The sequence below is a fragment of the Lathamus discolor genome, chromosome 24, assembly GCF_037157495.1.
Source record: "Lathamus discolor isolate bLatDis1 chromosome 24, bLatDis1.hap1, whole genome shotgun sequence".
Classification (NCBI taxonomy): domain Eukaryota; kingdom Metazoa; phylum Chordata; class Aves; order Psittaciformes; family Psittacidae; genus Lathamus; species Lathamus discolor.
In genome coordinates, this window is record NC_088907.1 from 1,957,174 (window position 1) to 1,984,744 (window position 27,571).

The window sequence follows — 27,571 nt, forward strand, 5'->3', positions numbered from 1 at the left end:
GGGGCGGGCTCTTCCGGCCTCGCCGCTCTTCCTCTTCCCGCCGGGCCCCGCCGTGGCTCTGCCGGTGCCTTCCGGGCCCCCCATAGGGGCTGCCCCCCCCCCCCCCATATCCCCTATACCCCCCATAGGGCAGCCCCATAGCTCGGCCCCATAGCACGGCCCCATAGGGCAGCCCCATAGCGCAGCCCCATAGCGCGGCCCCATAGGGTAGCCCCATAGCTCGGCCCCATAGCACGGCCCCATAGGGCAGCCCCATAGCGCAGCCCCATAGCACGGCCCCATAGCGCGGCCCCATAGGGTAGCCCCATAGCGCGGCCCCATAGCGCGGCCCCATAGGGTAGCCCCATAGCACGGCCCCATAGCACGGCCCTAGACCCCCCCCGGGGAGCAGAGGGGGGGCATTGCCCATAGGGACCCCCCGCCCTCCTCCTCCTCCCCCTCCCCCGGCGAGGAAGAGCGGGGTGGGGGGGGCACCGCTCGGGGGGGGTCCCTGCTCCTCGTCCCCCCCCCCCCCAGCCCCGAGCCATGGAGATGGGGAAGGGGAAGGGGGGAGCGGGGGGAGCAGGAGGGAAGCTGCTGGTTTCCACCCTGCTGGATGCCAAGGATGAGCTGGAGGAGGTAGGTGATGGGCACGGGGGGGCGGGATGCGGGGGCGCAGGGGTACAGGGATGCAGGGATACAGGGATGCAAGGATAGAGGGATACAGGGGATGCAGGAATACAGGGGATACAGGGATGCAGGGGATACAGGGATGCAGGGGATACAGGGGTGCAGGGATGCAGGGATGCAAGGATACAGGGGTCCGGAGATACAGGGATGCAAGGATACAGGGATGTGGGGATACAGGGGTCCAGAGATACAGGGATGCAGGGATACAGGGGTGCAGGGATGCAAGGATAGAGGGATACAGGGGATGCAGGAATACAGGGGATACAGGGATGCAGGGATACAGGGATGCAGGGGATACAGGGATGCAAGGATACAGGGATGCAGGGGATACAGGGATACAGGGATGCAAGGATACAGGGATGCAGGGGATACAGGGGTGCAGGGATACAGGGATGCAGGGGATACAGGGGTGCAAGGATACAGGGATGCAGGGGGTGCAGGGATACAGGGATGCAGGGATACAGGGATGCAGGGATACAGGGATGCAGGGGATACAGGGGTGCAAGGATACAGGGATGCAGGGGGTGCAGGGATACAGGGATGCAGGGATGCAGGGGATACAGGGGTGCAAGGATACAGGGATGCAGGGGATACAGGGGTGCAAGGATACAGGGATGCAGGGGATACAGGGATGCAAGGATGCAGGGATGCAGGGATCCAGGGATAGGGCGTTGGGAATGGAGGCGGCGTCGCCCGAGGAGGGCGCAGGGGCACGGGGATGGGTTCAGTGGAGGTTTGGGTGCTCCCTGGCAGGCAATGGGAGACGCCGCTGCCCTGTCCCCGCGCTCCGTCCCGTTCCGTGATTCCCGTTGGGCTTTTCCCGGTGTTACAGCGGGGTCTGGGTCTGCTCCTGGCCGGGGAGCGTCGGGGCCACGTTGCTCTGGCGCTGGCTGGCGCTTATCCCGCGGGATCCCGGGTTCAGGAATGCTGCTGCTTGTCCCCAGTGCAGTGGTTGGGTGGCGTGCGATGGAAGCGGAGGTAGTCGAGGCTCCCGGAGTGGTCCAGAGGAGGAAAAGCATCCCTTTGGCTTTGAGCCGCAGGAGGCAAACAGGGTGGCGTTGGGAATACCGCCATCCCAGTGGGAATACCGCTGTCCCAATGGGAATACTGCCATTCCGATGGGAATACTGCCATTCCAATGGGAATACCGCCATCCCGGTGGGAATACCGCCATCCCGATGGGAATAACACCATCCCGATGGGAATACCGCCATCCCAGTGGGAATACCGCCATCCTGATGGGAATAACGCCATCCCAGTGGGAATAACACCATCCTGATGGATATACCACCGTCCCGGTGGGAATAACATCATCCCAGTGGGAATACCACCGTCCCAATGGGAATAATGCCATCCCGGTGGGAATACCGCCATCCCGATGGGAATACCGCCATTCCGATGGGAATACCGCCATCCCGGTGGGAATAATGCCATCTTGAAGGGAGTAACACAGTCCCAATGGGAATAACACTATCCCGGTGGGAATACCGCCATCCTGATGGGAATACCGCCATCCCGGTGGGAATAATGCCATCTTGAAGGGAGTAACACAGTCCCAATGGGAATAACGCTATCCCGGTGGGAATACCATCATCCCGATGGGAATACCGCCATCCCGAGCTCTGGAAGCTGCCACTGGGGTGTATTTATGTGCCTTCCGAGCAGTCATTGCTCCCCATGCGTGTGTGTGTCGGGTCCCGGCCAGGGCTGCGCAGAGCATTCCCAGCTCCGGCTGGGAGCTTCCAATCGGGCTGGAAAAGCAGCTCCATGCTCCTGACGTGGGTGTCCTGGGATGCTCCCGCTGGATCTGGGTTGGGAAGGAGGCAGCAGGGGAGCTCCTATTGGGAATGGTGGTGGATGTGTGTGGATGGAGCTGAGGAAGACTTCCCAGGGATAAGCTGGTCCTTGTCCCTCTCCATCTCTTCCACTGCTGGAAACCAGCACCAGTGACCAAATTCCAGTTGGGAAAAGCTGCTTCCGGCTGATTCCTCCCCTTGGGGGGGGTTCTCCCTCTGCTTTTCAGCTCCTGGATCTTGTCCTTCTTTTCCACATCATTCCTGTGCTTTCGAGCTGGGATCTTCCTGGGCTTTGCCCCATTGCTCCTGCATAAACCCCCCGGGATAAAGCCCATTCCTCACAGGCTTTAACGGGTTGGACCTGGATGCGCTTTAAGCTCCCTTCATCCCAACTCATCCCATGATCCCATGGTTTGCTTCTCCGCCTATTTCCATGCCCGTGCTCCTGACTTCATGGCTCTTCCCATCTCCATCCCTCCGGATGCTCCGTGCAGGCATCTCCTGCTGGGCTCACCCAGAAGCTGCTCAGATGGGATGGGACCGGGAGGTTTCCAGGCTGCTCCCACATGGATGGGAATAGCAGCTCCGGGCCTGGAGGCTGGCTTGGGATCAAGCTGACATCCGTGTCCATGGCAGGGGGGGGATTGGATGGGGGGGGGGTTTGGAGCCCTGCTCTGTTCTGGCAGCATCCCGATGGATGCCTCTTGGTTCCAGAGGCTGGAGAGATGCGTGAGCATCGTCACGGCGCTCACCAATGGGCTCTCGGAGCGGGAAGCCAACGATGCTCTCAATGCTCACGTAAGTCCTCGTGTCCTTTGGGATGGGCCAGATCCTGCCTGGATCGAGGAACTCATGGAAAAGGGAGGTGGGGGGGGGGGTGTGTGTGTGCTTCCCACTTCAGAATTCCACACTTTGTGGCTTCAATCCATTTGGAAGCCAATTGCTCCCTCAAATCACTGCGGTTCATTGCTGGGCTCAGGTGGATCCTGCCCCTTTCCCAACGTGGGAACACACGCGGAATTCCTCGGGTCTTTTTGGCCTCAGCTTTTGCTTGGCATTCCAGCCCTTTGGAAAGGGCACGCTCGTGCTGGTGAGGGGATGGAGCTGCAGATGTTACCCTATAAGGCTGCGTGCGTTGCTCATGGGCTCTCAGCTATGCCTGGTGCATTTGGAACCCCCCCCCGAACACGTTGGGCTGTGCTCCAGAGGCCCCTTCCCCTCCTGAAGAACGCTTGGCATCCCAAGGGTGGGCTCTAGGGCTCCTGGAATGCATTCCCGCTTGGAAGAGAACGGGCAGGTCCCATCCATTGGGTCCCGCTGGCTGCCCCATCCCTGGCAGTGTTCACGGAGCATCCTGCTCTATGGAAGCCGTCCCTGCCCATGGGGCTGGATGAGCTTTAAGCCGCCTTCATCCCAGCCCATTCCATGATTCCATGATGGTCGTGGCAGGGGGTCATTGCCCCTTGGGTGCCCCGAAGCCGCTCCAAGCTCTCAGTCCCAAGGGCATCCCCTTTGCTCCGGGGGGGCCCTGTATGGGTTCTGTATTCCCGGTTTCCCCGGGTCGGATTCCTTCCTGGATGCTCCATGTGGGTCTCCTGCCCCATCTCACTGCTGGCTCTGCCTCCCTCTCCCTTAGATATGCAAAGGAAGCCCCCAGCACGAGGAGATCTGCCTGGGGCTCTTCACGCTGGTCCTCACGGAGCCTGCTCAGGCACAGAAGGTAAGCGCCATCCTTCCCTTGGGAATGGGGCAGTGCTGGGGCTCCCGCCCGGCTGGAATCCTGGTGCCGAGCAGAGCATCCTGGCTTTGCCGCATCCGTGTGGTCCAGGGCCCGATGCTCGGGGATGCTGCCTCCAAGGGAAGGGGCTTGCTTGGGCGCCTGCCCAGCCTGGCAGTGGATTGGATTTCCCTGTGGGAGGCAGGCACTGGTTCCAAAGGGAGCAACCTGGAAAGAATTCCTGCCTGGATCTAGACCTTAAAGTCCTTCCCAGCCCATCCCAGGCTGGCATTCCATGGCTCTGCCTTGTCTTTGGAGGCCCGGCATGGAGTTGATGCCGGAAGCCAAGCTACAGGAATGACCCCCTCGACTCCGCCTTAGGAACGTGTGCAATTCCTAAAGGAAAACTGCTTTTCAGCAGCCCCCCTCTGGTGATTCCAGAGCGAATCCTTAAATCCCTTCGTAACGATGCCGTCAAGGGGGATTGTTGGAATTGCAGTTGCTCACCTGCGGGAAGATGAGTGTTTTGTACGGGATTGCTCCTGGATGCGGCTTTGGAGCTGGTGGTGGAGCAGCTCCAAGGAAAACCCTTGGAATGAGCCCTTCCCGGGATGGCAAGGGCTGGGAGGGGACTCTTCAGTGCGTGCTGGTAGGGATGCTCCATAAATCCCGGTGCTGCGCTGGCCGGAGGGGACTCACACGAGGCTCTGCCTTGATCCAAGCCCTGCCGTGGTTGCATTCCCGTCCATTGCTGCTCCGGATTCCTCTTTTCCTATTGCCTTAAGGGGGGGGGGGATTTGGGCTGGAGATGAGGGAGAAGTGAGGGTGCTGGGGACCGGGAAGGGGTTAAAGGGAGAAGCTGGGGCTGCCCCATCCCTGGCAGTGCTCGAGGCCGGGTTGGAGCCCATGGGATTGGATGAGCTTTAAGCTCCCTGCATCCCGACCCATTCCATGATCCTTCCCCGGGGGGGCTGAAGCCCCCCCCCTTTCCTCCTGCCTCGTGTTGCCTTGTCCCCGCCGGCAGCAGGGATGAGCTGGGATGAGCTGGGATGAGCTGGGGTGCCCTGGTCCAGCCGTGAGGAGGGCGCTGACCCCTTCATTCCCAAAGGACGTGGCCCAGCTCCCTCCTCTTCCTGCTTTAATTATCCCAGGGCTCCGGGATCAGAGTGCACCGAACCCAGCGCCTGCTCAGCACCTCCTCCGCTGCCTGCTCAGCACCTCCTGGCTGGGAGGAGATCTCTTCCCTCCCCTCCTTCTCCCTTCATTCCAAGGGCGCATCCATCCTGCCTCCCTGTTCGGTGCAGTGGGGATGCCGGCTCCGGCCTGCAGCGAGGAGGCGATGGGTTGCTTGCAGCAGTAATGAAGACATCCAAGTTCTCTCCCCCACCTTGGGGCTCTTGGGGGACCTGAAGAGCTTCTCCATTCCCTGTGGATTCCCTGCTCGGCAGGAATCCGGATAAGGAAGGGGTTGGCGATGTCTCGGAGTGCCCTGACCGTGATGGGATGGGGCTTGTCCTCCTCTGGCCACTCGTGCTGTGGGGCAAGGAGCTTGGATGTAGGGACAGGACAAGGGGAACGGCTTTAACCTGCAGGGGGGAGACTGGGATGAGCTCTTAGGGCAGGGACCTTTCCAAAGGGATTGAAAGCTTTCCCCCTGTCTGGCTGTGCCCCGGCCCGGCGTTATCCCTGTGTTTTCCCATTGGGATGATGTCTGACCCAGGGACGGAGATGCTGCGTGTTCTGGCCAGCGTCCGTGTGGAGACTTGGAGTCTGGCTCTGCTTTATGGGCATCCATTTGGCATTCCAGAAGCACTTCCAGGCCCCGCGGCGCCTGCATCCCTGGCGCTCTGCTGCTCCGGTTGGCATCTGATGGATGGATCCCTCGCCCTCGCTCCGGTTTTCCACAGGGCTCTGTGGAAAAGGGATGGAGAAAGCCTGAGCGCAGGGAATCTGATCAAAGGCACCTTCGGAGGCCTCAGGAGCTCTGCAGGGGAGGATCCAGAGCTCTGGAATACTGTGGCATTTGCTGGCACTCATTAACATCCATTAGCATCCCGCTGTTGTCCTGCTCTGAGGGGAAGCAGAGCCAGCACCTTTGCTCCCTTGAGCACGGACAAAGTCCTTCCTTTCCCTAGGATAATTCCCTCTTCCCATAGCAGAGCATTCCCGTTATCCCTGGAGCCCGGGGGATTGGAGCAGTGTGGATGTGGCTGTGAATGAGCCCATCCTCCTTAGTGGTGGTCTCTCCCGGTGGTGTCCATGCCCTTTGGCTCCTGGGGCTGCATCCAGTGAACCCATTTAGAGCATCCCAAAGGATGGCCCTGGTCGGGGGGGGGGGGGGGGGAGGCTGATCCAGCTCTGCCTCCGTGTCCTTTTCCCTGAGGATCATTTCCTTGCTCAGGTTCCTGAAGCCATGGCCCATTATGGGCTTTCTGCACCCATAACCATCCCCTGCATCTCCTCCCCTGCAGTGCTACCGGGACCTGGCCCTGGTGAGCCGGGATGGGATGAACATCGTCCTCAACAAGATCAACCACATCCTCATGGAGAAGTACTTGAAGCTGCAGGATACCTGCCGCACGCAGGTGAGGAGGAGCAGCTCCAACGCCCCAGCCTGCCCCCTTGACACCATCTCCCCCCGGGTACCACGAGCAGAGGGGTCGGGGGCAATGGGCACCCCTGGAGCTGCTCTGCTCCATGGCAAGGACCTCGGGCAGGGGCAGGAGGCAGCGCCGGTGCTGGGGATGCGCTGGGGGAAGCTGCAGTGATTTCTCCCTGTGCCCAGCTCGTGTGGCTGCTGCGGGAGCTGGTGAAGAACGGGGTGCTGGGTGCCGATGGCGTCTGCATGACCTTCATGAAGCAGATTGCAGGTGAGTCGTGGCCCAGCATCCTGCCCCGCTGTGCCTGCAGCATCCTGCCCCGCTGTGCCTGCAGCATCCTGCCCCGCTGTGCCTGCAGCATCCTGCCCCGCTGTGCCTGCAGCATCCTGCCCCGCTGTGCCTGCAGCATCCTGCCCCGCTGTGCCTGCAGCATCCTGCCCCCCTGTGCCTGCAGCATCCTGCCCCCCTGTGCCTGCAGCATCCTGCCCTGCTGTGCCTGCATCCCACCCCGCTGTGCCTGCATCCCACCTCACTGTACCTGCATCCCACCTCACTGTGCCTGCATCCCACCTCGCTGTGCCTGCATCCCACCTCACTGTGCCTGCATCCCACCTCACTGTGCCTGCATCCCACCTCGCTGTGCCTGCATCCCACCTCGCTGTACCTGCATCCCACCCCGCTGTGCCTGCATCCCACCCCGCTGTGCCTGCATCCCACCCTGCTGTGCCTGCATCCCACCTCCCTGTGCCTGCATCCCACCTCGCTGTACCTGCATCCCGCCTCCCTGTACCTGCATCCCACCTCGCTGTGCCTGCATCCCACCTCGCTGTGCCTGCATCCCACCCCACTGTGCCTGCATCCCACCTCAATTTGCCTGCATCCCACCTCCCTGTGCCTGCATCCCCCCCCACTGTGCCTGCATCCCGCTCCTCGCCAGCAGCTCAGGCACTCTCAGTGCTGCCCCGGGGCTGCTTTGTGGTGTGGCAGCACCAGAGCTCTGCTGCTCTGCAGCCGGGTCCAGACAAGCTCCCGGCGCCCGCCTACGGGCAGCAGGCAGGCACCAGTCCTGCCCCAGCCTGTCTGCAGCGGCCAAGCCTGTTGCTCCCAGCAGCCTCTATGAAGGGTGAATCACAGGCAGAGGCAGGAACAGGCAGGAGCAGGCAGGAAGCGGCGTGGCTCCTGCTGCTGCCAGCTCCCACCCCGCAGCGCCGGGATCCCAGCTCTGGGATAGCCGGGGCCGCACAGGGGACCCTGGGGGGGAGCCGCCCGCGTGCGAGCGCCTTTCCTGCCTCAGGAACGGGGCCTCTTCCGTGTTCCCTGCCCCACGGAGGAGGGAGCTGGGTCCCTGCGTCCAGGCTGACCTTGGCCTTGCCTTGGGTGTGCCTGGAAACGGCTGCTCCTGAGGGCAGGAAGAGGGGAGCGGGAGCCAAGCAGCATCCCCTGGCTCAGCCCTGCCCGTGCAGGGCCTCTGCTGCTCCCGTTGTGGCTCCCTGCTGCGGGCATTGCCCTGGCCCTGGAGCGGGCTGAGCTTTAAGCTCCCTCCATCCCCAGCCGTGCTCCATAAAGGCCTTTATCCAGCCGCTGAATCCCATCTCCTTTGCTCTCCAGCAGGTCCATAGCATCACGGTCCTGGTGCTTTAATGCAGCCAAGCCCTCCATCAATCCCCCAACACAAAGCCCATTCCATGCTATTCCATGCAGCCAAGCCCCCCCATCAATCCCCCAATACAAAGCCCATTCCATGCTATTCCATGCAGCCAAGCCCCCCCCATCAGTCCCCCAACACTGGGATGCGCTGCAGGCAGGGGATGCTCCACAGCCCTCCGGGATGCAGGGATGCAGGTGGTCCAGCAGCCTGGTATCGGATCCACGCTGGGTTCTGAATGGCTTTTCCCCCTTCTTCCTGTGCTTCCAGGTGGGGATGTGACAGCCAAGAACATTTGGCTGGCTGAGAACGTGCTGGAGATCCTCACCGAGCAGAGGTAGGGATGCTGGGAGCCGTCGGGAAAAGCCTGGGATACAGGGAGAGACCTCCCCATCCCTCTTGAGGGGCTGCTTGTCCTCACATGGGGTGGTGATGGGGTTCCCTGCACCTCAGCCTCCTTTGGATGCTATCCCTTGGATAGCATCAACCAGGTTGGAAAAAGACCTTTAGGATCCCCAATTCCACCCATCTTGCTGCAGGTTAGGTGTGGGGGAGCATCCTGAAGCTTCTCCATACGGATTTTGGGGGGGGGGGTGCATTTCCCATCCTGCCTCTCCTCACGTGCCCCTAACACACAGCACCCAGTGGGTGTCCAGCTCCGTCTCCTTGCGCGCACGTGCCTTGGGAGCAGCATTCCAGGAATATTCCCTTCCTGAGCTGCAAAGGAGGGGGGGGGGTTCCTTTTGGAGGATTTAATTGCCCTAAAAGCTTCCTGTGTTTAAACAGCTCCTGCTCCAACCGGGCTAAAAGTGGGATTTGTTATGGCCAGGCCAGCTGGGAAGCATTGTCCTATGGGATCAGCATTGTCCTTTGCTGGCAGAGCAGGCAGCAGTTGAGGAGGAGCAGAATTCCTCCCAGCAGGCAGAGTCAGTGCTTCCCAATGGCACTGGAACAGCAGTGATTCTCCTCCCACCTCTTATCCCGGTGCTTAACAGCCAGGTTGGGAAAGCCTTCCTTTGCCTGCGTTGAGCAGCTCCCAGGGAGGTTTGTTCCAGGAATGGCTGGGCTGGAAGGGCCACCTGGGGATGGGATGGGGAAGGAGAGAGCCTTTGGGACCTTCTAGGCTTGGGTCTTCACCATCTCCCGCCCTGCCTTTGGGCTAAGCTCAACTCTTCCCATGCCATTTGAGCCCAGTCCATGCTATTGAAGCCCATTCCATGCTATTGAAGCCCATTCTGTGCTGTTGAAGCCCATTCCGTGCTATTTGAGCCCATTCCGTGCTATTTGAGCCCGTTCCATGCCATTGAAGCCCATTCCATGCCATTGGAGCCCATTCCATGCCATTGAAGCCCATTCCATGCCGTTGAAGCCCATTCCATACTGTTGAAGCCCATTCCATGCTGTTGAAGCCCATTCCATGCCATTGAAGCCCATTCCATGTTATTGAATCCCATTCCATGCCATTTGAGCCCATCCCATGCTGTTGAAGCCCATTGCATGCTATTTGAGCCCATTCCATGCCATTCGAGCCCATCCCATGCTGTTGAAGCCCATTCCATGCCATTTGAGCCCATTCCATGCTATTGCCGTGCTGTTCCCTTGTGCTGGTGCTGCTCTCTGCCGCCTCGGAGCACGTCGGGAACGCTCCCCATCCCCATCCCAAACCCAACAAGTGCCAGCAGCTGGATTGGAGGAGCACGAGGAGCTCCTCAGTGGGGTCCTGAGGCCACCTCTGGCTGTGGGGCTGAGCTCCCAGCCGCATCCCAGCCGCATCCCAACCTCATCCCAGCTGCATCCCAGCCGCATCCCAGCCGCATCCCAACCTCATCCCAGCCGCATCCCAACCTCATCCCAGCCGCATCCCAGCCGCATCCCAGCCGCATCCCAGCCGCATCCCAGCCGCATCCCAGCCGCATCCCAGCTGGGCTTTGGCACCGGAGCAGATGCTCGAGGTTAAAGCTCATTGCTGGAGGCCCCATGGAGCATCCAGGCCTGCATGAGGGGGGGTTGGAAGGGAGCCCGGGGGGGGGGGGGGTGCCCTGGCTGAGATTTATGGGCTTTCATTAAGGCTTTAATTAGAGCCAGGCTTAATGAGGAGCTGGTGCCGCAGTGGGGATGCTGAGGGCTTTCATTAAAGGTGGCCGCAGCAGAGCTGCTCCCTCATCCTCCTGCGGCATTCCCTGGGATGCTCCTCATCATCCCATTCCTCTGCCTCTCACACCAATGGATCCCCTGCCTGTGGGTGGGGGATTCCTCCCTCCTCTTTGACAGCATCTTCAGTTGATGCTGCTCCCCCCCCCCCAGCATCTCTTCCCGATTCCCACCTCCTTCCTCACGCAGCCCATTCCCACTGGATAACGAATGGGGAAGCAAACCCGGATGCTTGAAGGCTGCTGGCTCGGTGGCTTCGAGCTGCTGCCCGCAGTGGTGCTTGATTTACAGCTCCTGGGGCTGATCCATCACCATTCCCGGCATCCAGCACAAACAAGGGAGCTCCTAATTCTGGAGCGGGGCTATTTCTTGTGCAGCTCAGATAAGGGAGGTTGGGAATGCGGCACGCCCGGCAGCAGGGAGCTTGGGATCACTGGAGCGGCTCTGTGGAAGTGGGATGGGAGCAGCAGCTCATAGGGAACCAAAAGGGATTTAGAGGTATCAGCATCATGGAATGGGTTGGGATGAAGGGAGCTTAAAGCCCATCCGGCTCCATCCCAATCCCGTCTGATACCTTCATCAGTGACCTGGATAAAGGGATCGAGGGGATCCGCGCTGGGACAACCCCAGGTTGGGCAGGAGTTGATCTGCTTGAGCATAGGGAGACTCCAAAGGGCTCTCCATGACCTTTAAGGTCCCTTCCCATCCATCCTGGATCTGGACAGGCTGGATCCATGGGCTGATTGCCTGAGGCTCAACACAGCCCCGGTCCCTGGGGTCACCACAACCCCATGGAGCGCTCCTGGCTTAGGGAAGCGGCTGGAATGCTGCCCCGGCAGGAAAGGAGCCGGGCTCTTCCTCAGCATCCAGCTGGATGTGCGCATCCTGGCTCCTATCAGCCGCTGAGTGGCCAAGGGGAAGAGGGGAGGTTGAGATGGGATCTTAAGCTCTTCCCTCTGCGGGTGCGGAGGGCACAAGCAGCCAGCATCCGTACGGAGCCGGGAATGCTCCCTGCCCTTGCTCCTCGCTTTCCCCGTGTTTAACCCCCTCCCGGATGCGGATCCCTCCTGGATGCGGCCGAAGGTGATGGCTTGGGTGCTCGGCTCCCTTTGCAGAGAGTGGGTGCTGAAGAGCAGCCTCCTCATCGCCATGGCCGTGTACACCTACCTGCGGCTCATCGTGGACCACCACGGCACGGCCCAGCTCCAGGGGCTGCGCCAGAAGGAGGTGGAATTCTGCATCTCCCTGCTCCGGGAACGGGTGAGCACCAGGGGGTGACAGGGATGAGGCTCCTGCCTCCGTAGTGGTACCATTGCCCTGGTTCCCTATGGAGCTGGAAGCTCATCCCGGCGGGGCGGTGTGGTTATTCCCACCTTTGGAACCCGTTGCTCCCCCATTCCCATCACATTCCTGGAAAGGGGAGGGTTGATCTTCCCCTGCAGCATCCTTCCCATGCGGGGAAGCCACCACTTGTGCCTGCCCACATCCTGCCCTATGGGCGCTGCAGCTCCATCCCCATCGCCCCGAGTGCCGCCTGCTCGCCCCCTTCCCCTTGCTGGGCAGGAAGGACCAAGCCTGGCAGGGGAATGGCACATCCCGAGCTCCTTGTCGCTGCTGCCCTTCCCCTTGTCCCCCTGCTTCAGATCCCAGCGCTTCCAAAGAGGACCAGGGATGCGGATGCAGCGCTGGAGGTGGCGGCAGGGTTGAAGGACTCTGTCCCTGCCCTCCCCTCCGGTTGCTCAGGGGCAGCCGAGCGCTCCCTGAGGCTTTTCCATGCCCTTTTCCCCAGTTCATGGATTGCTTCATGATCGGCCGGGACCTGGTGCGGCTGCTGCAGAACGTGGCCAGGATCCCGGAATTCGAGCTGCTCTGGAAGGACATCATCCACAACCCGCAGGTGCTCAGCGCTCAGTTCACAGGTAAGGGCAGCGGCTCCATCCCCACCTCATCCCAGCGCCCATTCCGGTGTCCCAGCACCCTCACAGGGAAGAGCAACTTCAGCTCCCTTCTGTCAGGTTAAAGCCATTCCCCTTGTCCCGTCCCCCTCCATCCCTCGGCCAAAGCCTCCTTCCAAGCAGCTGCTTTTGCAGCCCTCCCTTCCCCTTCCCATCCACTCGCACCCGGTTTCCCTTGTGCCTGATCCTCGGTGTTCCATCTGCGTGCCTTTTCCCGGCGAGGAATTGCATTCCCGTGCCGGATTCCCTGTGCCATCCCCGCTTTTTGCCTGGGAGATGGGGAACGTTCCCTGGCGGTTGCAGCGTGGCCCTCGGCGCCTGGAATTCCTTATTCCTCCGCCGGATCCCATCCCGGTTCCTGTGCATCCCCTCTCCCTTTCTCCCAGCTCCTTCCTGGCATCCTTCCAGTGATCTCCACCAAGGAGCCCTTTTCCAGCCCGAATCCTGATCCCTGTCCCCTGCCTGTAGCCCTGGGGGAACGGAGCTCGATGCTCCCGGCTCAGCTCCATGCCCATGGTGGCAGATCCCAGCCTGGATCCCGCTGATGCCACACAAGGGATGAGTCTCTCCTCTCTCTTCCCAGGTGTCCTCCAGCTCCTCCAGTCCAGGACATCCCGCAAGTTCCTTGCCTGTCGCCTCACTCCCGACATGGAAACCAAGCTGCTCTTCATGACCTCGCGGGTAATTCCAGCACTGGGACGGGGAGCATCCGTCCCATTCCCATTCCCTTGCCAGCACCGGAGCATCCCTGTGGGCCAAGGGCAGAGCTTTGCCGCTTCTGATAGCGACAGGGATGGGTCTGAGGCATCCCTGGCATCCGGGATAAGGCCGGATCCAGCTTTGCCAGGGAATGTTGCTCCTGCCTGGCAGAGCGGAGCTTCAGGGATGGCAAAGGGATGCTCCTTGCATCTCCCCTTTGCCTTCAGGTGCGGTTTGGGCAGCAGAAGCGGTACCAGGACTGGTTCCAGAGGCAGTACCTGTCCACCCCGGACAGCCAATCCCTGCGCTGCGACCTCATCCGGTACATCTGCGGCGTGGTGCATCCATCCAACGAGGTGCTGAGCTCCGACATCCTGCCGCGCTGGGCCATCATCGGCTGGCTGCTCACCACCTGCACGGTGAGCCGGGAGGGATTCCTATGGGAATGAGCCTGGGAATCGCATCCCACGCAGGGAAAGCGGGAGGAGGGTGGGATGAAGGAGGCAGTTGTAGGGTTGGGATGAAGGAGAGCAGCCTCAGTGCTGCTGCCCATCGGATCCTTTGGGATGGGCAGCTCGCTTCCGGCTTGTCCAGCCTTTTGGTTCTGAGGGATGCTTACGGGCTCATGGGGTTTTTAGGGATCCCAATGGGTGTTTTGGTGCCTTTTGGCTTCCCCGCTCTCCATCCCAGCCCATCCCGATCCGCAGTGCACAGCCACTGCCCGTCTCATCTGCATCCCCGTGGAGCAGAGGCCTGGAGCTGCTTGGCTCGAGGATCCCCTTGCTCATCCCTACAAGCTCTGCCCTATTTCATGGGAAGAGCATCCCCGCTCCGGCCTCACAGCAGCAGGATCAGCGCATCCGGTTTGGGAGCTCAGCGCTGCCTTCATCAATCCCTTGTGTGCTTTCTCCCTGCTCCAGTCCAACGTTGCTGCTTCCAACGCCAAACTGGCCTTATTCTATGACTGGCTCTTCTTCAGCCCCGAGAAGGACAGCATCATGAACATAGGTATCCATGGGGAATGGGGCGTTGGATGCTCAGCGGTTGGAGAAGGGCATGGAGAGGTAGAGGGACCTGGTGGGGAAAGCCCAATAGATCATCACCAAAGGGAGCTCGGGTCTGGCTCATGGAACCATGGAATGGGTTGGGATGAAGGGAGCCTAAAGCTCATCCACCTCCATGGGCACGGACACTTTCCACTGGAGCAGGGGATGGGGCAGCCGCAGCTTCTCCGTTCATCCCAGTGTCCCCCATGGGGAAGAGCTCCTTCCCGATACCCCATCCAGCCCTTCCCCTTGGAAGCTGTTCCTCCCCATCCCATCCCTTGTCCCAAGCCCCTCTCCAGGTTTCCTGCAGCCCCTTTAGGCACTGGAGCTGCTCCGAGGGCCCAGGCTGGGTGCGAGCATCCATGGGTGCTGAGCACCTCCCTGCTGTCTCCATGCAGAGCCTGCCATCCTGGTGATGCACCACTCCATGAAGCCTCATCCTGCCATCACCGCCACGCTGCTGGATTTCATGTGCCGGGTGAGCTGCCCGCAGGGAATTCCACCGGGATTAGGCTTGGATAACGGGGAGGGCTGGGAAAGCACCGCTGCCGAGGCTCCTGCTGCACCCAGGACCGTTCCTGGAGCTTGGAGCAGAGCATTGGGCCCATGTGTGTTTCATTCCGGGGAACTCCATAAACAAATCCTTCCCGAAGGATGAGCATTAGTAGGGAAAAGGCTTCGGAATTGTCCCCTTTCAAGCCCAATGGAACGCTTGGCTCAGTGTCATCCCCTGAGGGCAAGCAGAATGTCCCTGCACAGGGATGGATCAGAGCCCTCCTCTCCCTGTCAAAGCCCAGGGAGCAGGGCTGGGCCTGCCCCTGCATCCTGCAGGAAGCAGGGATGGGAGCTGCTGGTCCTTGGGATAACCCGGATTTCAGGGAAGAGCTGGATCATGTTTAGGGAGCTCCCCTCCCCTGCAGCGATTGCTGCTGCCGGAGCATGGCCCCAGGGCTTCCCACAGCATCCATGCGTGCTCCTCATCCCTGCTGGATGCACTTCCCTTTGGGAAGGGGCGAGGGAAGCAGGGAAGGGCTGCTCCCCTTTTGGCCCCATCCAATGGATCCCAGTGGATGCTCATCCCCATGCTCCAGATACTTGAGGATGCCCCAGGGAGCTGAGCACTGGCTTGGCCTGCCCCTGGAGGCAGAGGGGCTCCTGCGTGAACATGGAATTCTGCTCCTGCTTCCAGATCATTCCCAACTTCTACCCCCCTCTGGAGGCTCACGTCCGGCAAGGGGTCTTCAATTCCCTGACCCACATCGTGGAGAAGCGAGTCCTTGCGTAAGGCGAATCCCAACGGATGCTCTCGGACCCGTGGCTGGGTCCGTGCTGGTGCTGAGGCTTGCCCTGAGCCCCATGCCTTGCACCAAGGGGATGGGGGGGCCCGGAAAGCTGTAGGAGCATCCCCATTCCCAGCCCTTGCCATGCAGCCCCAGGCCCATTGGGAAGCCCAAGCGAGGGGAGCTTGTGGTCCATAAGGAGCCAAAGGCTTTTCCTCATCCTTTTCCCAGCCATTTGGCCCCTCTCTTTGACAATCCCAAGCTGGACAAGGAGCTCCGGGCCATGCTAAGGGAGAAGTTCCCGGAGTTCTGCAGTTCACCCTCACCCCCCATTGAAGGTAAGGAGCCGGGGGGGGGGGATGATTCCAGTGCATCCCTGTGTATTCCCGGATAACTTGACCCCTTTTCCCAGTCAAAATTGAGGAGCCCGTTTCCATGGAGATGGAGAACCACATGGCAGAGAAGGATGACAGTTGCTATGACAACGCCGAGGCCGCCTTCAGTGATGATGAGGAGGATCTGAACAACAAAGGTGAGGAAGGCTCCTCCTGCATCACTTCCGCATCCCGGGGCCCCAGTGCCCTGCTCCACCTTCCCTGCAGGAGGAGGATCCCATGCAATTCCCAGTGGGAATTGCTGACCCCCCCCCCCACCTTCTTGAGCTCCAGGTTTCCTTCTGTTGGGGTTGAGGCCAATGCTCTGCTGCTTCCCAATCGGATCCACATCCGTGCTCCAAGGAAAGCTGGGATTCATCTCCTTGTTATTCCTGGAGCTTAGACCCTTCAGATGTAGCCCTGTCCCCTCTCTCTTGCTGTGTGACTGGTTGGGAATCCCTATGGCAGATGCTGCTCTGCTTTGGGAATAGGGTTTCTCAGGCTCAGGCCTCTTCATTGCTCATTCAACACTGGTTTTCCTTACACTCCCTCCCTCTGGAATGGGGCTGAGAAGGCCGGGATCCCCTCTTGTGGGTCCCCTTTGTGGATCCGGAGGCATCTCAAGCTCTTCCTCCCCTTGCTGGTGGGACTTCGATGGACCCCAGTGGGGCAGAGGATGTGACCCTGGGCTCCAGCATCCTCCTCAGTAGCCCCATTGAGCTGTGCTGCCTGCTTGGGACCCCCAAGAGGGCCCCAGGCCTGACAGCAAAGGGCAGCGGCCACCTTGTGCCACCCCTTGGTGGCACCTCCTGTGCCCTGGTGCTTCATGCATGGAACGGGTTTGGAAGCTCCATGGAGTGGGAGCTGCAATTCCAGCCCCCCCCTCACCCCAACCCCAGCACTCGGAACCCATCCCGCATCCCTATTCCTGGTACCCCCAATGCGGTTTGAAAGGGGGGAAGGCAAGAGATGAGGCCGGAGCTGTGCCCCCCCCTCCAGCCCCACACATCTAGGGCAGAGATTGGCCCCTTCCACTGGTGCTTGCTTTGCTGCAGGAAAGAAGAGGGAATTCAGGTTCCATCCCATCAAGGAAGCCATCGTGGAGGAGCCTGTGGACATCACCCCCTTCCTGGACCAGCTGGATGAGTCCCTGAAGGATAAGGTCCTGCAGCTGCAGAAGGGGAGGTTGGTGACGCTCGCTTGTGTCGATCCCTTTCCGGGATCATCATTCCTCCTTGGAATGATGGACAGGAGGCTCGGAATGCTCAGAGCAACCGGGAAAGGCAAAAGGTTCCACGCTGCCTTGTTCTGCGGGTGGGTTAAGGATGGGGAGGTGATGCAGGCCCTTGGGATGCATCCCCACACGGGGCAGAGCTGGACCTGTATCCGCATGATCCCTGCGCTTCCCCCTCCGGATTCCCAATGCCCTTGGAAGGAGCTGCTTCTGAAGGAGGATATAAAAAGCTCCGGCTTTGCAGACCTTGGCACAGGGGCTCATTCCATGGGATTTATGTGTCCAGGGCTGGAATTGCGCTTCAGCTTAGGCTTGGCTTGGGGCAGGCGCTGCCTCTCCTCCTCTCTGCCTTCCCCTAAGCCTGGCACCAGCACCAATCCAAACTGGTGCTGGTCCTGGGGCGGGGGGGGGGGGGCCTTGTCCCTGCTCCCAGCATCTTCCTCTGTAACTTGGATTTCCTCTTGTTTTTGTGCTCCAGCGACACGGAAGCTCAATGTGAGGTCATGCAGGAAATCGTGGATCAAGTCCTGGAGGTAACTGCCCAATCCCAGGGATTTTCGCTCTGGAAAAGCAGCAGGGATGTGGGCTTTGGGATGAAGGCACCTTAAAGCTCAGCCTTCCCTTGGAGCATCCCTCCGGGGATGGGGGCAGCAGCAGCAGGGATGTGGGCTTTGGGATGAAGGCCCCTTAAAGCTCAGCCTTCCATTGGAGCATCCCTCCGGGGATGGGGCTGCTTCTCCCTTCATCCCAACGCCCTTTAGGAGCCTGTGGAGCCTTCTCCATGTGCCCTGCATTGGGAATACTGCAGTTGGGTGGTGGAGGGCTCCATCCCCTGCTCCCTTTAGACTCAAGGGGCCCTTTAGCGTTACAAGAGCTGCTGCTTCCTGCTGGGACCACAGGGAAAGGCTTTGCCGGGGGGGGGGGATTCCTCCGTGCCGAGTGGCTCCGGGCCCTGCACTGGGGCAGGAAGATGACTCCGAGCATCCCTGTATCCATCCCCAGCTCTGCCTGGGCTGTGCAGCCTTGGGCTTCCTGCTCTCATCCCTCCCTTTCTGCTTCCCAGGAGGACTTTGACTCGGAGCAGTTGTCGGGGCTCGCATCCTGCCTCCAGGAGCTCTTCAAGGCTCACTTCCGAGGGGAGGTTTTGCCGGAGGAAATCACGGAGGAGTAAGGAGCAATCCCTGTGGATGCACGAGGGCCCGAAGGCTCCGTCTCTCCCTGGGATTCGCTTGGAATTGGGTCGGAATCCCCATCTCCCGGGATCTCCTGCCCTGGTACCCACATGGGGTGGCAGCGCCCGGAGCTCTGACTCCTGGCCTCGTCCTGCAGGTCCCTGGAGGAGTCGGTGGGGAAGCCGCTCTACCTAATATTTAGGTAGGACTATTCCAGAATGCTGGCATTGCTTTGGGAAGGGCGGCCTCGGTTGCTCCCTGGCGCCACCGTGGGTCCAGCTCGTCTGCGGGAGCTCCGCAGCAGGGGCGTTTGTTGGCTCCTGACCAGGGATGGGAGAGATGGGCATGGAAGCATCATAGAGCCATGGAATGGGTTGGGATGAAGGCACCTTTAGGCTCATCCAGCTCCAGCCCATGGACGGGGGCAGCTCCCACTGGACCAGGTTGCTCCAAGCCCCATCCAGCCTGGAGCAGTGGAGGCCACGGGGATGTGGGTGCCTCCTCCTCCCTAGCAAGGGATGCTCTGCTCCCGCGGGGCTCTCCCGACTCTCACGCGGCTCTTCCCTGTATCCCGAAGGAATCTCTGCCAGATGCAGGAGGACAACAGCGGCTTCTCCCTGCTGCTGGATCTCCTCTCGGAGCTCTACCAGAAGCAGCCCAAGATCGGGTACCACCTCCTCTACTACCTGAAGGCCAGGTAGGGCCCGGGGGGGGCAGTGCCGGGAGCCGCCGAGATTCCATTGGGATCGAGCTGCCTCCAGGACACGGCGCAGGGATGCAGCCGGTTCCTCTCACCCACGCACTGCTCCTTCTCCTTCCTCCTTCTACCCCTCTTCCCTCTTCCCCCTTCCTCCTCTTCCCCCTTCCCCTTCTTCCTCCTTCACCCTCTTCGTCTTCCTCCTCTTCCTTCCTCCTCTTTCTCCTTCCCCCTCTTCCCCCTTCTTCCTCCTTCTTCTTTCTCTTCCTTCTCCTTCCTCTTCGTCCTCCTTCCCCCTCTTCCTCCTTTCCCCTCTTTCTCCTTCCTCCTCCTCCCTCTTTCCCCCTCTTCCCCCTTCTTCCTCCTTCCTCCTCTTCCTCTTCCCCCTTCCCCCTCTTCCTCCTTCACCCTCTTCATCTTCCTCCTCTTCCTTCTCCCTCTTCCCCCTTCTTCCTCCCTCTCCTTTCCCCTCCTTCTCCTTCCTACTCTTCCTCTTCCCCCTTCCCCTCCTTCCCCCTCTCCCTCCTCTCCCTCCTCCTCCTCCCCTTCCTCCCCGTTGCCCCCCCCTGCAGCAAAGCAGCCGCGGGCAAGATGAGTCTCTACGAGTGCTTTGCCCAGGCCACGCAGCTGGGGGACCTGCACACCTGCCTCATGATGGACATGAAGGCCTGCCAGGAGGACGACGTGCGCCTGCTCTGCTACCTCACCCCCTCCATCTACACCGAGGTCAGGCCTCAGCACCGGGCCTGCTTCCGGCGCCCGGGATGCAGCGGGGATGGGGATGGGGATGGGGATGAGGATGAATCCCATTCCTGCCCCAAGGCTGGGCCTCAGGCTCTTCCAGTGCTTGGGATGCAGCGGGGATGGGGATGGGGATGGGGATGGGGATGGGGATGGATCCCGTTCCTACCCCTGCTAATGCTAGCCTCAAGGTGCTTCCAGTACTCGGGATGCAGCAGGGAGCAGGGATGGGGATGGGGATGGATCCCATTCCTGCCCCTGCTAACGCTGGGCTCTAGGTGCTTCCAGCACTCGGGATGCAGCAGGGATGAGGATGGGGATGGGGATGGGGATGGGGATGGATCCTGTTCCTGCCCCTGCTAACGCTGGGCTCAAGGTGCTTCCAGTGCTCTGGATGCAGCAGGGATGGGGATGGGGATGAGGATGGATCCCATTCCGGCCCCAAGGCTGCACTTGAGGCACTTCCAGTGCTTGGGATGCAGCAGGGATGGGGATGGGGTTGGGGATGGATCCTGTTCCTGCCCCTGCTAAGGCTGGGCTCAAGGTGTTTCCAGCACTCGGGATGCAGCAGGGATGGAGATGGGGACGGGGATGGATCCCGTTCCTGCCCCTGCTAAGGCCAGGCTTGAGGTGCTTCCAGCACTCGGGATGCAGCAGTGATTAGGATGGGGATGGGGATGGATCCCGTTCCTTCCTCTTGGACACAGCCTTGCCCTTGAGGTGCTTGCTGGAGGGAGGGGAGCGTCCCCTCCGGATGCATGGAGAGGTCCCAGCTCTGCCTCTGCGTCCTGGATCCCTGCTCCAGCAGCATCCGCAGGGCGCAGGGGCAGAGAACCCTTTGTGTACCCCACAGGGCAGGCTCCCAGGGGGAATCCTGCAGTGCACGAGGAGCAGGGATAGGGAAAACGGTGGAATTCCAAGCGCTCGGAATTCCATCACCCCCACGCCGTGCAGCTCTGCACGGTCCAGGGGGGATCAGCTGCATTGGCTCCTCTTCCCATTCCGGCTTCCCTTGGGAAGCGATGCTGGTTCTGCTCCATCCCTGCGGCAGGAGGATGCAGGGAGCATCGCGCGATGCCCTTGGTGATGGGGTCCAGGGGCTCTTGTCCGGCCTCTTCCTTGTTCCCCTTCCCAACTCCGGCTTCCCTTTGTCTCCCGTAGTTCCCTGATGAGACCCTCCGGAGCGGGGAGCTGCTCAACATGATCGTGGCCGTCATCGACTCCTTCCAGGTCCGTGCTTATCCCTTCCATTCCCGAGAACTGGAAGCACGGAATCGCCCATCCATAGGGATGCAGCCGCGCTCGTTTCCTCCTCCTCCTCCTCCTCCTGCTCCCTTCTTAAGCGAGGCCAAGCCCAGCTCTGCACCTCATTCCCATAGGGAGGCTGCATCCAAGCCGCTGCATCCCGGGGTCATTCCAGGAGGGAATCAGTGGCTTTGCAGCGCTGTGGCCAACCCATAACCACCGGGATCGATCGTAACCCCCCTGAGGCAGGCTCATTGTGGCCAGCAGCGCAGGCAGGATGCAGGCAGCGCATTCCCATCTCCTGGTGGGATGCGCTGCAGCCTCCCCCCCCCCGGGAGAAGAAACCTTTCCCTATGGAATAGCGGAGCTGCCCACAGCAAGCCAGGAATAGCAGGGCAGGAATGCTGCCGGCTGCTGATGTGCTGATAACCCTTGAACCGCCCTCCTTTAGCCACCATTCCTGGGCTGTTCCTGCTATTCCCGGCCTGGAACGCCGCGCCCGGGAGCCAGAGCTGGGTACAGGAAGGGTTGGAGCCGTGATGCCCTGACCCCCCCCCCCCCCAGCCCCTTGCTTCCCTCCCCTGCTCCTGCGCTCCAGAGCCAGGATTTGTTATTCCCAACAGAGCTCCATGGGTTTCCTCTCCCCTCCCAGCTCCAATTCCTTCGTTCCTTCCTGTTATTCTTCCTGGCTGCGTGGCCCCTGTGCCCAGCGCCATGGGGCAGAGCCATGGGGCAGAGCCATGGGGCTCTACGGGCTTCCAGCGCCCTGTGCCCTGAGCGAGGCTGAGCAGCAGGGAGCGATGGAGCTCATCAGTGGTGCTCCCATCCCTGCATCCCAGCTGCTTCCAGCTCTCCCAGGGATGCAGGGATGAGTCGATGCCGTCTCCATCACCCCTCTGGCAGGTTCAAGCCATTCCCCTTGGTCCCATCGCTAGGACGAGGTGGATGCCTCACTTGTGATGATGGCGATGGAGCCGCGGCTTCCCTCTTGCTCTGCAGCCTGATCCCATGGGAATAATCCCCCCCCTGATCCCTGTTGTTCTCCGCTTCCCAGCTGCAGGAGCTGGTTTGCCACGTGATGATGGGCAACCTGGTCATGTTCCGCAAGGATTCGGTGCTGAACATCCTCAGTGAGTAGCATCCTGCAGAGCAGCTCCTGAGCATCCCATGCTGCAGAGAGCCCCTGGTATCCATATCCGACTGTACCGGGACGGCCTCTTCTCCAGTGCATTGGGATGCGATGGCACAAGGGTGATGGGAAAGCTTGGAACCAGGCTTTCCCTTTGGTTCCTGTTGGATGTGACCCCCCCACCAAGAGCAGGGAGCCCCTCACCCTGCTTAGTGTGGCCCTTGGACCACTGCTTAAGCCTCTCAGATGGAGCCCACTGCACCTGGGACCTGCCCCAGCATCACCACTGCGTGACCCAGCTCCTCTTGGGCAGGATTTGGCCTCCCACCCGCCCGTCACGGGGTGGAAAAGCCCTTCCAAGCTCTGAGCCCTCCATTCCCTTCTCCGTGCTGGTCCTGATGGGTGCCCTCGTTGTGCTGTGCCCCCCTCCTTAGTTCAGAGCCTGGATTGGGAGACCTTTGAGCAGTACTGCACGTGGCAGCTCTTCCTGGCGCACAGCATCCCCCTGGAGACCATCATCCCCATCCTGCAGCACCTCAAGTACAAAGGTGAGCTGAGCCCCCCCCCCGGCGCAGGATGGGACCACCAGGAGCTCGTCACCGAGCATCTCCTCTCGTTACAGACCACCCCGAGGCCTTGTCCTGCCTATTGCTGCAGCTGAGGAGGGAGAAGTAAGTGCTGCGCGATGCCGTGGGGCCAGGCGCTTGGGCAGCGTCAGTGGGGCAGGGCCAAGGGGATGCTTGAATCCTTTAGGATTCAGGTTGGAAAACCTCTCTTCCTGGTGCTCCCCGCCTTGCTCTGGGTGCAAGTCCTGTCCTGGCTCCTGTTCCCTACCACAGGGCAACATCCCCTGCCTCCTGCAGGGCATGGAGTAGGGTTCCTCTCCCTGCGTGGCTGGATTGGTCGCATCCTGCACCGCTGAGCATCATTAACCTCAGCTAATCCCAGCTCCTTACCGGAAAAGCTTGGGATGATGGTGCTGGGATAAGGGATGGAACGGGGGTGACTGGGCAGGGACCTCCGCATCCTCCCTCCTCCGGTACCCACAGGCCCAGCGAGGAGATGGTGAAGATGGTGCTGAGCCGGCCCTGCCACCCCGACGACCAGTTCACCACGAGCATCCTGCGGCACTGGTGCATCAAACACGACGACCTCCTGGCCGAGCACATCAAATCCCTGCTCATCAAGAACAACAGCCTGCCCCGGAAGCGGCAGAGGTGTGGGGCTGGGCAGCACCCTCTGACACCCCCCGCCCGCGCCCCATGTCCCCTTTGTGTCCCCTTTGTGTCCCCTGTGTCCCATTGGGATCCCAGGAACCAAGCAGGTCCCAGTGCTGAACCCCCTCTTGGTACCCAGAGCATCTGCTGGTGCCCAGAGCATCTGCTGGTACCCAGAGCATGTCCTGGTACCCAGAGCATCTCCTGGTGCCCAGAGCATCTCCCGGTACCCAGAGCATCTGCTGGTACCCAGAGCATGTCCTGGTACCCAGAGCATCTCCCGGTACCCAGAGCATCTGCTGGTACCCAGAGCATGTCCTGGTGCCCAGAGCATCTCCCGGTGCCCAGAGCATCTCCCGGTACCCAGAGCATCTCCCGGTACCCAGAGCATCTGCCGGTACCCAGAGCATCTCCCGGTGCCCAGAGCATCTCCCGGTACCCAGAGCATCTGCTGGTACCCAGAGCATCTCCCGGTACCCAGAGCATCTCCCGGTGCCCAGAGCATCTCCCGGTACCCAGAGCATCTGCTGGTACCCAGAGCATCTCCCGGTGCCCAGAGCATCTCCCGGTGCCCAGAGCATCTCCCGGTACCCAGAGCATCTGCCGGTACCCAGAGCATCTCCTGGTGCCCAGAGCATCTCCCGGTACCCAGAGCATCTGCCGGTACCCAGAGCATCTCCCGGTGCCCGGAGCATCTCCCGGTACCCAGAGCATCTCCTGGTACCCAGAGCATCTCCTAATGCAGTCCTTTGCATCCCGAGACCCACAAGAGAGCTGGAAGAGGGAAGGGATGCAGGGCCAGGATAATAGGAATGGTTTGACCCTGCCATAGGGAAGATGGGATTGAGATGGGCAGGGCTGGAGGAGGTGCCTGGGTCTCGGTGGGAAAGGGGAGCTGCTTCCCAGCTCCATCCCAACCGGATTCCTGCAGCCCTTGGGATGGAGGAGGAAGGACATCTAGTGTCCTGGGAGAGCAGAGCACCCATCCAGCAGCCGTGGACCCAGCACCCCTATGGCACGGAACTGGCACCTCTGGGTGCCCCCCAAAGGTGTCTGCTCCTCTCTATCAGTGCCCTTTTCCCAATGGAAAAGGGACCTCTTCTCCCGGCGCTTCTGTTCCATGATCCCAGATGGATCCAGGTCCAATTCCCACTCAGGTGGGGTCCTGCTGTGGGCAGCACCCTGGGCTCTGTGTCCAGGGTGCTTGGTTGGGATGGAGCCAAGCAGGATGTATCCCCTTATTCCATGTGCCCCCCTCTTTGGGTGCCTTGCCCTGATGGGTGCTGTGCCCTGATGGGTGCTGCTCCATGCCCTGATGGGTGCTGTACCCCAATGGGTGCTGTTCCCCGATGGGTGCTGTGCCCCAATGGGTGGTATGACCTGATGGGTGCTGTGCCCTGATGGGAGCCATGCCCTGACGGGTGCCATGCCCTGATGGGTGCCGTGCCCCATGGGTGCCATGCCCTGACGGGTGCCGTGGCTATGGGTGCTGTTCCCTGATGGGTGCTGTTCCCTGATGGGTGCTGTGCCCCATGGGTGCCATGCCCTGACGGGTGCCATGCTCTGATGGGGGCTGTGCCCATGGGTGCCGTTCCCTGATGGGTGCTGTGCCCATGGGTGCTGATCCCTGATGGGTGCTGTGCCCATGGGTGCTGTGCCCTGATGGGTGCTGTTCCCTGATGGGTGCTGTTCCCTGATGGGTGCTGTGCCCCATGGGTGCTGCTCCCTGATGGGTGCCGTGCCCTGACGGGTGCCCTCCGTGCCCGCAGCCTGCGCAGCTCCAGCAGCAAACTGGCCCAGCTCACCCTGGAGCAGATCCTGGAGCACCTGGACAGCCTGCGCCTCAACCTGAGCAACACCAAGCAGAACTGTAGGGACCCCCCCGCGCCCCCACCCGCACCCCCCTCCGCGGGGCAGGGCTCGGCTCCCGTCCCTCATTCCCCTTTTCCTCCTGTGCCCCAGTTTTCAGCCAAACCCCGATCCTGCAGGCGCTGCAGCACGTCCAGGCCAGCTGCGACGAAGCCCATAAGATGAAGTGAGTCCCTCCCTCCCTCCCTCCTCCATCCTGCACATCCCATCCCCATCCCGCCCCATCCTGCCCCATCCCTATCCCCATTCCCATCCCCATCCTGTTCCATCCCCATCCCCATCCCGCCCTATTCCCCTTCCCATCCCACCCCATCCCATCCCCATCCCCTCCCCATCCCATCCCCATTCCGCCGCATTCCCATCCCCATGCCCCCCCATCCCCATCTCACCCCATCCCCATCCCACCCTATTCCCATCCCCATCCAACCCCATCCTCATCCCCATCCCCCCCCATCCCCATCCCCCCCATCCCCCCCCATCCCCATCCCCCCCATCCCGCCCCGTTCCCACCCGTTCCCCCTCCCCAGGTTCAGCGACCTCTTCTCCCTGGCTGAGGAATACGAGGACTCCTCCAGCAAACCCCCCAAGAGCCGCCGCAAGGCGCCCGTCGCCAGCCCCCGCAGCCGCAAGAGCGCGGCCCAGCCCCCCAACCCCGAGGAGGAGTCGGCCTCCAGCAGCGCCTCGGTGAGCGGCCCCCCCACTGACACCTATGGGGATCTGTAGGGGTGCCCCCCCCATTGACACCTATGGGCACCTATAGGGGTGCCCCCCCCATTGACACCTATAGGGGTACCCTTCCCCATTGCCCCCTATATAGGGACCTATAAGGGTACCCTCCCATTGCCACCTATAGCAACCTATAGAGTGCCCCCCACCTACAGAGACCTATAGGGGTGCCCGCCACCATTGCCCTCTGTATAGGGACCTATAGAGGTACCCTCTCCATTGCCACCTACAGGTACCTATAGGGGTACCCCCTCCCCCATTGCCCCCTATATAGGGACCAATAAGGGTACCCCCACCATTGCCACCTATAGTGACCTATAGAGTGCCCCCCATCTATAGGGACCTATAGGGGTGCCCTCCCCCATTACCACCTATAGGGGTACCCCCTCCCCCGTTGCCCCCTATATACGGACCTATAAGGGTACCCCCACCATTGCCACCTAGAGGGACCTATAGCAGTGCCCACCCCCACATTGCCCCCTATATAGGGACCTATAAGGGTACCTCCCACATTGCCACCTATAGGGACCTATAGATGTGTCCCCCCCCACCTAGAGGGACCTATAGGTCTGACCCCCCCCCCCCATGCCCATCGCCCCCTCTTTGCCGCAGGAGGAGGAAGACACCAAACCCAAACCCACCAAGAGGAAGCGCAAGGGCTCCTCGGCCGTGGGCTCCGACAGCGACTGATGCGCCAGGGCCGGAGCATGCTCATGGAGGGGGGGGACCCCCTTCAACCCCCCCATTTAGAACAGCAAAAAGGGGGTTGGGGCTTCCAACCCCCCCCCCCCACAATGGGAATGGGGGGACCCCCCCCTTTCCCCCCCCAACCCCCCCATTTAGAACAGCAAAAAGGGGGTTGGGGCTTCCAACCCCCCCCCCACAATGGGGATGGGGGACCCCCCTCCATGGTGTTGTGGGGCGCCGGGGGGGGGGCATCATGCACCCCATTTTCATAGGCATGATGGAAATAAAGAGTGCAAGCGAGTCCTGCTGCAGGGGGCTGGGGGGGGGGTGTCATGGCCTGACCCATAGCGCCCCACTGATACCCCCCCCCCACCAAAGGGCTTGGGGGGGGGGGGCCTGTTCCATGTCGTCGTCCCCCCCCCCCCAAGAGTTAATGGAGTTTTTAAGTGTTTTTAAAGGAAACAGCAATAAAAGCCCTCTCCTGTTTTGTACAGCGGCCCCCCCTTGATGCTGTGACGCCCCCTTGATGCTGTGACCCCCCCTTGATGCTGTGACCCCCCCTTGATGCTGTGACCCCCCCTTTATGGTGCTGGGACCCCCCCTTTATGATGCTGTGCACCCCCTTTATGGTGCTGTGACCCCCCCCCTTAATAGTGCTATGACCCCCCCCTTATGGTGCTGTGACCCCCCCTTTATGATGCTGTGCACCCCCTTTATGGTGCTGGGACCCCCCCGTTTATGGTGCTGTGGTGGGGGCCTGTTTCCAGCCGGGATGCAGCTGGGAATGTGGGATGGGGGCTCCACGGGGGGGGACAGGGTTGGGGGGGGGGGCACGGGGGGGGGGGGGGGCCATGGGACAGGGATGGGGACCCCAGGCTCAATGGGGGCTGATGGGGACGTGAAGGAGGGGGGGTCCAATGGG

General features: G+C 61.2%; 1 protein-coding gene across 1 annotated transcript; it reads left to right on the forward strand.

Annotated features, from left to right (window-relative positions):
• On the forward strand, positions 1–27,140 carry INTS3 (integrator complex subunit 3). The gene is made up of 30 exons (XM_065659990.1): positions 1–618; positions 3,180–3,263; positions 4,102–4,185; positions 6,654–6,767; positions 6,968–7,052; positions 8,698–8,764; positions 11,694–11,838; positions 12,368–12,497; positions 13,117–13,214; positions 13,460–13,651; positions 14,153–14,240; positions 14,677–14,756; positions 15,468–15,559; positions 15,790–15,896; positions 15,971–16,090; positions 16,988–17,117; positions 17,645–17,699; positions 18,230–18,333; positions 18,496–18,540; positions 18,916–19,035; positions 19,608–19,761; positions 20,938–21,006; positions 22,076–22,151; positions 22,585–22,698; positions 22,773–22,821; positions 23,200–23,367; positions 25,137–25,237; positions 25,330–25,402; positions 25,764–25,920; positions 26,575–27,140. The coding sequence occupies exons 1-30, from the start codon at positions 526–528 to the stop codon at positions 26,650–26,652; spliced, it is 3,072 nt and encodes a 1,023-aa protein (XP_065516062.1). The 5' UTR covers positions 1–525; the 3' UTR covers positions 26,653–27,140.
• The last annotated feature ends 431 nt before the right edge of the window (positions 27,141–27,571 follow it).